Here is a 13,967-nt window from a genome sequence, read left to right as displayed (position 1 = left end):
CTGCATTACCTACGTATGACAAAGCTACGTATATCCTTGTGCACATGTGTGAGTTCCATCATCTGCGTATGACATAGCTACATCATCCCCGTGTGTGCACGTGCTAGGCAGCCTTTAAAAGCTGGATTTACATTTTAGCTCTCTCTCTCTGCACACAGACTTCACCAGCCCTGTACAGATATCCTCTAATAAACTCCTAAGTGGGTTTGTTGCGTGTTCCGTGTTTCCTTTGTACTCGCGCCAGGTAATTTCAGTTGGGATGTTACCAATCTAATTAACAGAAACAAGTCACTGAAGATTGCCTTCAGCAAAGATTTAATTCCAGTTGCTTGAGACAGGCAGATTTCAAAACTAGTCTGGTCCACATAGTGAATTCTAGGCAGTCAAGACTATATCCTGAATTTCTGCCTTAAGGACAAGAACAAAAGAGTCAGTCCTCTTATGTCTGTCTCTCTTTATGGACTATCTCCTTTTCCTTTGACTTCTTAGCTGAAATAATTAAGTTATTTTGGTCTTTCTATCTCTGTCTCTTTCTCTGGTTCCCTCTCCTCCCCTCTCCCTCTCCCCACTCCTCAGCTTTCTTTCCTGTCTAAGGTTGTATTGTTTTCATGCTTTTTTTTTTTTTTTTACTGAAGTTAGGCCTACTGTGCTGTCTTGAACCCAGTGTCTCCTGCCTCAGTTTCCCAAGTGTTGGGACACAAGTGAGTACTAGCAAACCAGCTTTGGGTGTTGCTTTCTGGTGAAAGGGTTACACTGGGAATATGGTTTTAAGGAGATTCTAAAAATTTTATTAGTACTTTATACCCTAAAGGTTGTTTTTTTCATTTTTATGTTAAGATTTCACTTCCAAAAACACACAATCTTTCCTTTCTTTCATTTAGATATAGAACTGATGCCAGCTTGCACTTAAGAGTGACGAAACCATAGGATGGGAGAGGTTTGTAAACACATCCAAAGAGAAACAATTCTGTAATCAAGAAGACAAAACATGCAGAAAATAAAAGTTCTCTGAGAAGGGTCATAATGTGTCTCTGCCACAGACAGACAGACAGAGAGAAATGCTGAGAACTGCCTGGCAGCTTGACTGGAGGTGTTACTGAAGGGCAGCTCCCTCGTGTAATTTTCCTCAGATTCCTGCCACTAAGTGACACTTAATGTTGGACAACTTTGTTAAAGCGGTTTGAGCAGGACGTGGGGCGGAGGACAAGCATCTGCTGCTTTGCTGTCCCAGCAACTGATTCCCTTTATACCCCTCATCTTCCTTTGAGGGAAGAGTGTCCGAGTTCACAGAAGTGGATACATTCCACCTTGAGTAAAGGTCAGAGTTCAGGCCTAGTCTTGCTCCTTCAAGGTTATTGACAGGAGATTTGACTTAAGGTGTGGCTACTAGCAGAAAATCTTGACCTAGTAGACACTTTGTTCTTGCATCATGATTAAAAAAGTCTTTTGCTTTCTTCCCCTCTTTTGGATTGGGGTATTTAAAGATAATAAGAATAAACACAGACAGATTCAGTATTCACCGGGTTGCCCTCCTGACTCTGTCCTGTCTCTGTATTTCTTTTCCATCTCTGTTTTTCCTGCCTAACATTTCTAACCCACGCACTCCTACCCTGGAACATTTGAAGCTGTAAAAGATAGACCCCGCCAGAAGAGTTTGATCATGATTAAACACAGCAACCATGTATAATTACTGAAACCAAGAGTCCAGGCCTCTGTGGGATTAAACTCGAGTACTGAACTGTGGTGTTGCTGCACCACCTGAAATTCCTTGAATTCTCCTTGACTAGGAATAGAATTAGCCTCCATATTGAGTTTAGTTGAGGAATATGGGTACAAAAGGACTCTAGTTTCAAAGGTTTTTAAATTCTGGCTGTTGATTAGAACCTTTGCCAGGAACAAAAAAAATCCCACAAAATCATACCATTATCTGATCCTACCAATTAAATGAGAATCCCCTGGCATAGAAGGCTGGGCTTCTGTGGCACAGAGCCTAGAAAAGGCTCCCCTGGTGATATTATTATGCTGCAAGGGTTGCAGTGATGTGAGTCACACAGAGGAGAAAATGTCAAGCATCCAACTCATGGTGAAAGTGGTGAAGGAAATCCTGCAGGGTATTCTGTGGTGGGAAACTCTGCACGTGGTTCTGTGGTGGGAAGACTTTATGTCCACTTGACTTGCTAGTGGCCCACTGGGATCCAGAGGATACCTGATGGTAGATATTATAAAGAAGTGAGGAAGCTGGGCAGTAAGCCAAACCTCCATGCTGTTTGGCTTGGCCCTGATCTACTCCTCTTGTTTGTGGTTGATAAATAGTGCCTACTTACCTCCCATCTCCTTTTTTGCACTGACTTGAGTCCATGGGATAGGAAGAAAAATAAGACACTTTCTTGATAAATAACCACACTACTTAGGTGCTGAGAGAGAAAAGATCCCACAGAATAGAGTTTCAGAATTTTAGAACTAGATGTGCCCTTGGATATGAGTTGATACAACCCTGTTTTAAAACTATATCTCACTAGACATCTTAAGACAAGCAGTATTTCTACTGTTTCATTGCTTCTCCAGTGACCACAGTTGGTGCATAAGTATTGAATGGCCAACTAATGCCAAAGAAACAGAGCTTCACAGTCAATACATTGCTTAATACTAATAAATGCAGAAAGCTGCAGATAGGCATGAAATGACACAGATGCTAATTAGATATATTAGACTTGAGTATTGTAAGACCAAAACAGGAACAAGATACCTTGCAAATTAATAGGAGATCAAAATGGAAAAAATATACCCTTCAGATTAAAGGTATTGTCTGCAGTTAAAGACAGTTAAGAATAAGTTCCTGCTTGTCCTGCTAAGTCCTTGCAACTTAAAGGTTTCTATTTGTAATTAAGATGCTCCTGTTTAAAACAGAGGAGTAGTGAATTGGGGGATGGGAAGAGAGGGAGAAGTGGGAACAGAGGTGGGTGGAAGAAATAAAGGAATGGAGGGAGGGAGGGAGGGAGAGAGAGAGAGAGAGAGAGAGAGAGAGAGAGAGAGAGAGAGAGAGAGAAACACACACATGTTGCACGAATAATAAAACCCTGAGACAGATATTGGTGTTCAACCTGAAGATCAGAAAAGCAAAGCGGTCAACCACTACAGAGACCTTTTACCTCTACAAAATATTCAGACCAAAAGGGCAAGATCCCATTTCCACAAATCCTCAGACTCCACACTTGACTGAGTTGCTGTCTCTTCCCCTTTATATTCTTCTCTCCATCCAGCCATATCGCTACTATCTCCACCTCCCTAGTGCTGGTATTAAATGTGTGTGACTCCCAAACACTGGGATTAAAGGTGTGAAGCACCACCACCTGGATCTGTTTCTGGATTGACCTGGTGTAGCCCAGAGTAGCCTTGAACTCACAAGGATCTGTCTGCCTCTGTCTCCGAGTCCTGGGTTTAAAGGTGTGTGTCTCCACTCCCTAGCCTGTATAGCTGACTAGTGTGGCTGTTTTGCCCTTTTGATCTTCAGGCAAGCTTTATTTATTAAAACACGAATAATATACCAGTACACACACACACACACACACACACACACACACACACACTCAAACACAGGAGAGAGAGAGAGAGAGAGAGAGAGAGAGAGAGAGAGAGAGAGAGGGAGACAGGAGAGAGAGGGAGAGAGAAGAGGAGAGGAGAGGAGAGGAGCAGAGTGGAGAGGAGAGGTTTGTCCTGTGCAGGTTAAGGTTTCTGTTTGTAGTTAAAAAATAAGCTCTGTGTAAAATCCTCAAAGCTAAAGTTTCCATTTGTAATTAAGAATAAGTTCCTGTTTTTTGGATCTGATGTAAACTGCAAAACATGCAGCTTTCAATCTACACTAACTTGCTACTCAATGCCCATGATGTATATCCTTACCCTTGTCCCTTCCCTTTCACTGTAGCTTTATTTTCAAGACAGGGGTTCTCTGTATAGCTTTGGAGCCTGTCCTGGAACATTGGTCTATAGATCAGGCTGGCCTCAAACTCAAATTTACAGAGATCTGCCTCTGCCTCCGGTGTGTTGGGATTGAAGGTATGAGCCACCACCACCCGGCTCATTGTAACCTTCTAACAATGTATAACAGCTGACTCTCTCAACCCTGGAATACTTTATCTCTCCTATAAAAGGGACTTTAATAGGCTGGTTGGGCTACTCTCTAAAATCCTGACTTAGGGTGAAACATCCGGCTTGCCAGTCCCAGGTGCACCCCCAAATACAGCTTGCTTTAATTGGACAATTGTGGATTTAGTCTTTTATCCTCGAGATTCTCAGGTTTAACAACATTCTGAACTCCCCAAAATGCAGGCCCATTTCACTCCAACCATCATTTCTATGTGCTCACTAGGGGAGGGATTGTATTCCAAGCTGCAGAGATGAGCAGAGTTTGCTTCTGGGCTGAGACTCTGGTTTCAGAAAGCATGGGTCCAGTTACTGCTTACATTTTACCTGTACGATAGAAGGCTAATTATTTAACTCTTTATGTTTACCTTCTCTGAAAAACAGGATAATAAACTGCCTTTTTGGGAAAATAGGTTTTGACATAGTGGAGTATTCCCCACTACCCCAACCACGCAGGGACCTATATGAAAGCTTACTTTGTTGAGACTCATGCTTTTGTTAGAGATACCAGTGTGGAGAGAAGACAGAACATGGATGAAATGGGACAAAAAGTAGAAGAGTCAGGAGTTCTGGGGGACCATTTAGAAGAAAGAAACTGTGAGCCAGTCAGTGTAACAGAATGAGCTGAGGAGGCTGATGTGTACATGTAAATGGAGACATGTAACAGTCTCCATTTTCTTTGGTGCTTTTATATGCAGAGTACTTTAGTGGGGGCTCAGTTATTCTGGGTTCTGTGTGCACCAGGGGCATGTATAGTCAGCAGAGCCAGAGGACTAGAGGACAATTGATACTTGGACTCCACATGGATGAGTAGCCAGACACTATGTCTGCAAGGAATTGCTGTTGCGCTGGAAGAATGACATGTATGTATTAAAGCCATTTCAACCCAGATAGAATGAACTTGATATTACAATGTTTGAGCAGAATACTAAGATTTATAGAAATGGGAATGATGATTCCTATGTATACAGAAATGAGAAATAAGTAGATTTGGAAAGATTTCAGAAATTGGATGCCCTCTTCTGGCCCCCCGAGGGCACTTGTATGCACCTATGTGCAGAGACACAGATTTCTCTCTCTCTCTCTCTCTCTCTCTCTCTCTCTCTCTCTCTCTCTCTCTCACACACACACACACACACACACACACACACACACACACACACATAAGGGTGAAGGAAATAAGAAAGGGTTAAAAACAGAAAGAAGGAATGAAGAAAATAATAGTATACAAATGAGCATGCAAGCTTTAGATAATAACTGGCCCATTGCAGAAAAATTTTCCATCAATAGTTTAATGTTTCCTCTTTCAAAGCATTTAAATTTACAACTACTACACTATAAAAAAGGGCTAAATCTTTAAGGATGGAATTTTAAAACTTACTGTAAATAGTTTTGAATAAGAAAAATGCCACCCTTCTGAGTATTTGTTTTCCAACTCTCTGCTGAAAATATTTCTCTACCAAGATTGAAAATTTCTCCATGGTAATTGATTAAATGCACAGTTCTGTGGGATCAAAACATGGTACAGGCTTTTAAACTCACACAGCTGAACAGGATGTCAAAGGATTGTTCTGTTCTGCTTAAGCTGCCAGCCTAACTTCCATCGGAATCCAGGATCCTTCCAGGTCTGCAGTCAGCAAATTTTCCAAGCCGGTATCCAGTTCTTTGCCACAGGTTTTTGTTATATTAAGAAACAAGGCTGGAGGAGTCCTTCTAGACTGCTTAGATGAATTTCAGAGAGGGTAAGCTGCCTGGAATAAATTCTTGAGGACTGTGAGGTCCTTAGAAAGCACTGTTTTCAAAGGGAAGGGAATTAAGCTAGCTTTTTGTTTGGTAGTTTACAGTATGTTAGCTATTGAAACCCTCTCATTAACTTTACTATTTTAATCAACCACAACTCTGTAGAGTTTTTGAAGAGACCCTAGCCAGCTTGAGCATGGCAATCATGGCTCTGTAGGCCTTGCCCTTCCCTCCCATTCCATCTCCCCTACTAAATACTGTTAAGGTTACATTCCTAAGAATGCATAATTAGCTGCCGTCGAGGGCCAGTTTTGAAAGAATAAAATTCCTTTCAAATTATAACTTTACTGATTTTGGCACAGACAAGTCTTAAGAACAAGGACATGATTGAAAAGTGGGAAGAGGAGCAGAGGAAAGGAAGAGCCCAGGCATGAGAAGATGCAATGGCAATCACTAGGCTGCATTCTCGGTCACTGAAGGACACTGCTCCATCTGCACAGGGCTTGCTGCACAGCTCTTACTGCAGCACAGACCTAACTTGCGTGGACATAGTCTCATCATTCAAACCTTTTGCTGTATCTGGGAGCCCTGAGAAGGCCTTCTACACGATTAGAAGATTGGTCCTTAGGAACTTTGCAACAACCTTTCCTAACAATTTTGGAAGTTTTGGCAAATGCTCCCCCTGGATGGACATGGTCCTAGAGTATTATTACACTCAAGCAGAACGATACTGTCGCTTCATTGGTAAATCTGTTTTTGTATTCTCGTGTCTCCAGCATGACTTTGCACATACTGTGGTATTTTCTATTGATAAGTTTTTATTCTCTGATACAAATTTTGTTTTGTATCAAAACTCAAGGTTTTCAGCATCAGGGTGGTCTCAACATAAAACAAAGACATTTGATTTGCCAATTCGTTATTTACTCCAGTTTCTCCTTCTGTCAGGACATTACTAATCATTTTCTTACTTGCTCTTCACCGTTCACCCTCTACCTTTGGTCTTCCTATTCCCCAAACCCTCCAATAACTCAGCTACACTTTTTCTCAGCTACACTTTCGCAGTTCCAGAGGCACTTGCTAGCATCCACAGCGGTCTCTTGTCGCCTCCTGCTGGGCAGCAACCGTCAGATTCGCGAGGATTTAGGCCTGCGCAGCCTGGGGGCGCAGATCCGATGACGTCACCCGCGCCCGGCTGGAGGCCGGAAGTTAGTCTTTACTTCCGCCCTCCCATCTCTCCAGTTCTTCTAGAAGCGAAAGTAAAACTCATCTACCGCGAGTTTTGTTACCACGTGAGTTCTGTGTATGGCTCCGGGTGAAGCTGACAGCTTTTGCAGTGATTTTAAGTGGGTCGCGTGTCTGTGCTCTACAGTGCGATTGCTAAAGGCCTTTACAGAATTGCGCTGGAGATAAGGAAAGCCTGTGATGAGGAATTAAGGTGGTTTTGATTGTAGACTCATCAAGCCCTCTACACTTCAGATAAAGGAGCTTGGATTGTGTCAGAATTTGTAACTTTAGGGACAATGCCCACCCTTTACGTTGCTGTGGATTAAGAAGAAAATGTATACGAAACGCTGAGTTCTGGTTACCCGTTGTGATTCCACTGCCTTTCCCCCAGCTTGCACGGAGGTGGGCGTTTTGTTGCCGTTTTCTTTTTCTTCATGAGTGAGAAATATTTAGTTTGCGGGAGGTACTGCGTCTCACACAATCAATCTCTTTATTCTCTACCTCGCTGGTGATATATCGCCTTTTCTTTTCCGGACTGGAGGTGCGATGGTAGAAATACCAGGTCCTTACCTTTTCTGGGGATATTCGAAGTCTCCTATTGTAAGAAAAATAAGATGTGAAGAAGTAGTTTTGTAAAAAATTTCTATACTTAAATGCTGTGTCAGAGAATTAGCTGGATTGTAGTACCCCCAGTGCTAGGAATTACCTGTTTTCTTTAAAAGCCCGTTCATCTGTGTGCCAGAAGGGAACATAAATCCTCATTCTCAGACCTCACTAATTACAATCACCAATATTTTCATGATATTCGCTAAATTTAACATTACTTTTTAAAAAAAAAGTGGTTTATTTTGAGTGGAAAATAGAAGTAAATATTTGTATTTACTTTCTTAAAAAAAGACTGCATTAGGCTATTTAGTCACCTTGCCAGAGGTTACAAGTTCAACTCAACAACTCTTAAAAGGGAGATAGTGCTTATGCAAGACTTTGCTGTACAGCTAGGATTCAAGAAATTGACCCTATCTGAAGGAAAAGACAGTTTGACAATATAAGTGAAACTCACAAAGGGTGTGTGTCTTATGAAAGTAGAAAGTACTGGCTGGGGAGGAAGGGATCTAATAAGATGAGGACAGGGAAATAGGAGAATTATGGGGGGAACAATAGGGCATCTTTCTAATGTAGACTTTAGATTTATTTAAGTTATCTATGTATGTGCATGTGTGTGACATAGAAACAAAAGAGGAACATTGGAGGAGGAAAAGGACCATACATGCATACATATATAATAATGGATTCCATTATTTGTTATGTCAGTTAAAATGATGAAAAGACAGGGAAGACAAAGAGATTAGAATGGACCAGGATTCAGAACAAGATTTCCTTGTTAGGGTTTGTGAGTGAAGCTGATGCATGGTTTGATGATTGTAGGGATAAGACAGAAAAGGACAATCAGCCCTCATAGTGCTTATCGCAAATGACCTTAATCAGAGGAGAGCTAGTTTGGGGGCTGCATAGATATGCCCAGTTCAGTCTTGGCCATGTTGATTGATTTAGACAGTATTTGCTTGAGGATGAGTTAGTTATATTAAGAGAAACAAAATCTAATTGTGACAGATCTAACAGAAACCCTAACGGATTTTTTTTAAATCTTTTTTTAAAAGCTGTCTTGGCATACCTTTTTGCTTATTTTTGGTTATCTGTATTAGAATTTCTCTTGAATATTTTGTGGCACATTTACCTATTTACTGTGGTGCTAATAATCTGAGGAAAATTCACTAAAAGCAGAAATTTTCACAGGATAAGATAAGTACAATTTAAGAATTATGCTGTATTTTCTCTTTATCTGGATCTTCCACTCTTATTTATAAAGCTCTTTATAAAACTTGTCTGATTGTCATCTGATAGCGTTCAGTTCTGTTCCCCAGCAGAGGTCACCCAAGAGGATCTGGAAGGGAAAAGGTTGAACTGTACAAGCTAGAGCCTTTTGCTTTTTGTTTTTTGATGTATATTTTTTATTAATTACTTGAGAATTTTGATTATATTCACTCCTCCTTCTACTCCTCCCACATCCACATCCCATTCCATAACCGTTCAATTTTGTGTTCTCTCTCTCTCTCTCTCTCTCTAGCCATTGTATTCAGTTGGATTTGCCTATATACGTTTGGGTATATGGCCATCATTGGAGTGCTTGACCTACTAAGAGCTACTCAGAAATAAAAGGAGGTCATGTCTAGGTGTGATGGAGAAGAAGGTTTATTGTAGATATGAGGAAGAGAACAGCCAAACAGCCAGAGGCATTTGAAAGAGTTCAAGGTGGACATGACCAGCAGACTGAGCCAGACTCTGTGAGGTGAGGAGATGGGGGAGAGGGAGAGAGTAGAACCTTCTGTGGAGGCCAAGAGGCCAGAAGGCAAAAAATGCCCAGAAAGGATTAAAAGGGCCAGCGGAGCCAAAATAGCTGGATTATATAGGGAAGAACAACCGTGGGGGGGGCAGCCCAGCCTCTGGGCTGGTAGAGCATTCAAGGTAGGGTTAGTGTGTGGCAACATGTAGGGACTGGGGCATGCTGGGAGAACATGGCAGCCAGGTCGGCTTTGACATGTTAATTTGGCACCTCAGCCATGTGTCCCAGATTTAAGACCTAGGAACCCTTAAATTGGAAAACCAATTCCTCCTTTTCTATTTGTGTGTTGGAGATTAAGCTCAAGGCCTCGTGCATGTTAAGCATGTGCTATACCATTGAACACTCCATCCCATTTTGAAGATGGAAATTAACTTAGAAATATTGCATTGCGGTCAGGTAAACAATTTGGTAAACTGAGGTAGAAATTGATATTGGCAACTGTTGTCCAGAGATTTGAATAGGTTAAGAATCATTGTGATCCATTTAAAGGGATCACGGAAATCCAGAAAAAGACCCTAAAGATGGAAATTAGACAATCTGAAGTGTTGTTTTTTCAGGGCTACATTCAGAGTTTGAAATCAAGGTGACCAGAAGCAAAGAAATCCACTGTCTGTGGGTAGGGGCAGGTCAGACAGCTGGTGAGTTGAAAGGCAAGATGGTAGTGAAAATGCCATTATTAGGAACAAACCAAGATGTAGAAACCAGAAAGAGAGATGGGTGGAGAGCTAATACCAGATAGACAAAACAGACACAGTGAAGTGAAAAGAACAGTAAAGGGCAGGGCAGTTTGGGGCAGCAGTGATAGCTCTCTGCTTCTCTTTCTGTTGAGAGCAGTAGAGCCCTATGTCCATAGGGATCCAACAGTAGTAGTGAGGCAGAGCATGAGGGCAGGACCAGGAAAGTTGAAGGAATTGGTGTTTTCTTCTGGAAAGGCCCGTTGTGGTTAAGGGATTCTAATATTGTCATAGGCTATTTAACACAGGCATTCATATAATATTGCATGCTAACATTGTATGTTATTTTACACAGCATTTGAAAAACTTTGGGCTATCTGATGATTATGGCGTCAAGAAAAGTCTGGACTATGGGTAGGAGCTTCCTCTTTGGTTCAAGAAGTTGGACGATCCAATATTCAGCAGAAATTTTTCTCAAGTCAGTTTCAGTTCGGCCTTGTAGTGTAAAATGTGACAGTAAAGACAGGGAAGCTTCGGAGAATGAGGTCCTGCTGAGCAACTTACTCACCATGGGAGTTGATATTGACATGGCAAGAAGACGGCAGCCTGGAGTTTTTAACAGGGTGGTTACGAATGAGCAGGAGCTGAGGATGTTCCTTCTATCCAAAGGAGCGAGTGACAAAGTGATTGGTAGCATCATCTCCAGGTACCCACGAGCCATAACTCGCACTTCTGAAGGTCTTTCAAAGCGGTGGGAGCTGTGGAGAAAGATTATGGCATCAGACCTTGAAATTATAAATATTTTGGAGCGTTCTCCTGAATCCTTTTTTCGGTCTAATAACAACCTAAACTTAGAGAATAATATAAAGTTCCTCTGCTCTGTTGGATTGACCAATAAATGTCTCTGCCAACTGTTGACCAGGGCTCCTAGAACCTTCTCTAATAGCCTGAATTTGAATAAACAAATGGTTGAATTTTTGCAGGAGACCGGTGTATCCTTAGGTCACAACGATCCCACAGATTTTGTCAGGAAGATAATTTCTAAAAATCCTTCCATCTTAATTCAGAGCATGAAACGGGTGAAAGCTAACATTGAATTTTTGCAGTCAACTTTCAACTTAAACACGGAGAATCTGCTGCTTCTGATATGTGGCCCAGGAGCTAGAATCCTAGATCTTTCCAATGACTGTACCAAAAGAAACTATGCAAATATCCAAGAAAAGCTGCTCTCTCTCGGGTGCACTGATGAGGAGGTACAGAAGTTTGTCCTAAGCTATCTCAACATGATCTTCTTATCAGAGAAAAAGTTTAATGATAAAATAGACTGCCTAGTAGAAGAAAAAATCAGCATTTCACGAATAATCGAAAATCCTAGGATTTTGGATGCAAGCATAAATAATTTAAAAACTCGAATCAAAGAGTTGGTACATGCTGGGTATGATTTGAGTTCATCAAACATTGCTCTCCTGTCCTGGAGTCAGAAAAGATATAAAGCTAAATTGAGAAGATTAAATGGGTAGGACAGTGCTGAAGGAGTCTCAAGAAATCTTGCAGTGTAGTGTTATTTCAAAAAGCAAAAGTTTTATTTTTTAAAATATTTAAAAATGTCTAAGAATACATTTATTTGTATATGTGTTTTGTGTGTATATATTTTTTAGGGTGTGCGTGTCTGCATTTGCAAATGCTCATGTGTGTGTGTGCATGCCGTGGCACATGGACATTGGGGACAGATTTTAGGAGTTGGACCTCAGTCATCAGGCTTCGAGGCAAAGTGTTTTTACCCACTGAGCCATCTTGCTGGCCCACGAGTTTTAATTTTCATCACAGACATGTCTATAGTGATTCTGTGGATACTTTGTTTATAGGTCGCAAGAACTCATAGTTAGTATGCTCAGATATGGTCCTTCCAGCCACTTCTACCTAGTTTAAGTTGATGTAACAGTCTATATATGGTGTGGGCTGTGGCTGCTGGGGAGCAGTAGTTCTGAATTCTACATTAGGACAATGTATTTGCTTTCATGTCCAGCTTTAAACAGTCAGCAGATTTGGGGCTCTAGCTTAGTGAGTGAAAGCTTTCTCAGTACATCGAAGGACCTTGGTCAGATGCCTAGTACAGGAAGAAGAAATTGATGCTTTTACATGCATTAGTTCTGTTTATTCTCATTGTTTTCAATTCCAAGATTTTCTATTATTTCATTATAGCTAATGAGGGTTCAATTTCAGAGTGTAATGCCTGGAAACATAGTAAAATATGAGTTTCCATAGTTTACATTTTCTTTTTTCATTTGAACAACTACTGCCCTTTCCCATGACACAATTAACTTTGGGTTATGCTTGATTTCTTTTCTACAGGAGTAATTTAGAAAGTAGAATAATGGCTCCCCAAAGATGTTACTATCTTAGTAGCAGAAGTGTGAGGGTACAGTACATTGCAGAGGTACTAAATTAAAATGTAGCTAAGAATCTCAGCACTTGGAAGACTGAGGCAGGAGGACTGTGAATTTGAGACCAGCCTGGTTTATAACCTTGAGACTGTCTCAAAAATGCTTAGATGAAAAGTTTTAAGAAGGGTTGATGATCCTGAATTATTTGGGTGGTCATTAGGTCATTTAATCAAAGGCCATTAAAAATGGAAGAAGGCTATAAAAGATGTCAGAGGGATGCAGTATAAGAAAGACTTGTCTACTGTTTTTGGCTTTTATAGAGGAAGGAGCCATAGGTAAGGAATGTAGGTGCTTTAGGCAGAAGTACATTCTCCTTTAGGGATGGGCCTATTGGCTTGTTGAGATTAGCCCAGGGGACTAGTATCCAACCCCTGTTCTATAGAACCACAAGAATAAATTTGTATTGTTTGAAGATTGTATAGGCTAGCAGAAATTGTGTAGCAATTGTAGTTTTAAGTGCCAAGAGTTATACAGGATGGACAGAAATATAATATACAATCATTGGGCACTAAAGATGTGGTTGGCAGGCATATGGATAATGACTGTCCGGCAAGACTCACTTTTCAAATAATAGGGTTTGAATGCAGTTGAAGTAGAGCCTTTTTATTAAAGTTTTAAATCAGATAAGACCTGTAGAGGCACACAGACCACAGAGTTAGGCACATAGGCCCATAGACAGAAATAGGTTGCTGATGAAGGTAAAGGCTCAGGCTCCTGCCAATGAGAGCCAATTCTTTCCCCTCTCCTTCCTTCCTCTCCCCTCCCCTCCTACCCTCTTCCATGATTCCCATGCTCCCAATTTACTCAGGAGATCTTGTCTTTTTCTACTTTCCTTGTGCATTAGATCCATGTATGGCAGCGAAAGTCAATTCTTAAAAACAAACAAGGGCAACACAAACAAATTCCAAAAGTGTGTAAGTAGTAGTTTCTGTTGTTTTAAGTGAAAGGAGCATTCATAATTTCAGTGCATGTGCAGTAGGGTGGGCAGGAAGTTAAATCACAAGAAAGAAAAGACTTGATATTGTGTTCCAGAGAGAAGACACGTTTTGGTCACTCTTCCTTTTGCTTTTCTTTTTATAACACATCCATGCAAGCATATATTAACTAGGTGTAGTATCTTGGGAAAGTCCTTTGATCGTTGATGGTGATACTGGATATTCAAAATGTCGATGGGAGAATTATTCCATATTACAACTTTGTAGTGAACACAAAGCATGCATGCACATAAATTGATTAGTCTTTACACAACACTGCATTAAGAAAAATTTATTTATTTGATTGATAATGATGCGGAAAGAGTAGGATTGCATCAGTAAATCTTTTATCTCTGTACCAAATTACACT

At 40.9% G+C, this 13,967-nt stretch overlaps 1 protein-coding gene across 2 annotated transcripts; it reads left to right on the top strand.

Moving 5' to 3' along the window:
* Window positions 1-7,052: 7,052 nt before the first annotated feature.
* Window positions 7,053-11,815, top strand: Mterf1 (mitochondrial transcription termination factor 1). Of its 2 annotated transcripts, none has more exons than XM_087902282.1 (3): window positions 7,053-7,169; window positions 9,230-9,451; window positions 10,535-11,815. In XM_087902282.1, the coding sequence occupies exon 3, from the start codon at window positions 10,560-10,562 to the stop codon at window positions 11,697-11,699; it is 1,140 nt and encodes a 379-aa protein (XP_087758408.1). In that variant the 5' UTR covers window positions 7,053-7,169; window positions 9,230-9,451; window positions 10,535-10,559; the 3' UTR covers window positions 11,700-11,815. The 2 variants fall into 2 exon arrangements, with proteins under 2 accessions (XP_087758408.1, XP_087758407.1); XM_087902281.1 differs by having other exon boundaries at window positions 7,106-7,506.
* The last annotated feature ends 2,152 nt before the right edge of the window (window positions 11,816-13,967 follow it).

Source organism: Myodes glareolus, chromosome 27 (assembly GCF_982192425.1).
Source record: "Myodes glareolus chromosome 27, mMyoGla1.1, whole genome shotgun sequence".
In the NCBI taxonomy this organism is placed as follows: Eukaryota; Metazoa; Chordata; class Mammalia; order Rodentia; family Cricetidae; genus Myodes; species Myodes glareolus.
The sequence above is the reverse complement of the archived record's forward strand: the minus strand, read 5'-3'. Positions and strand labels throughout refer to the sequence as shown.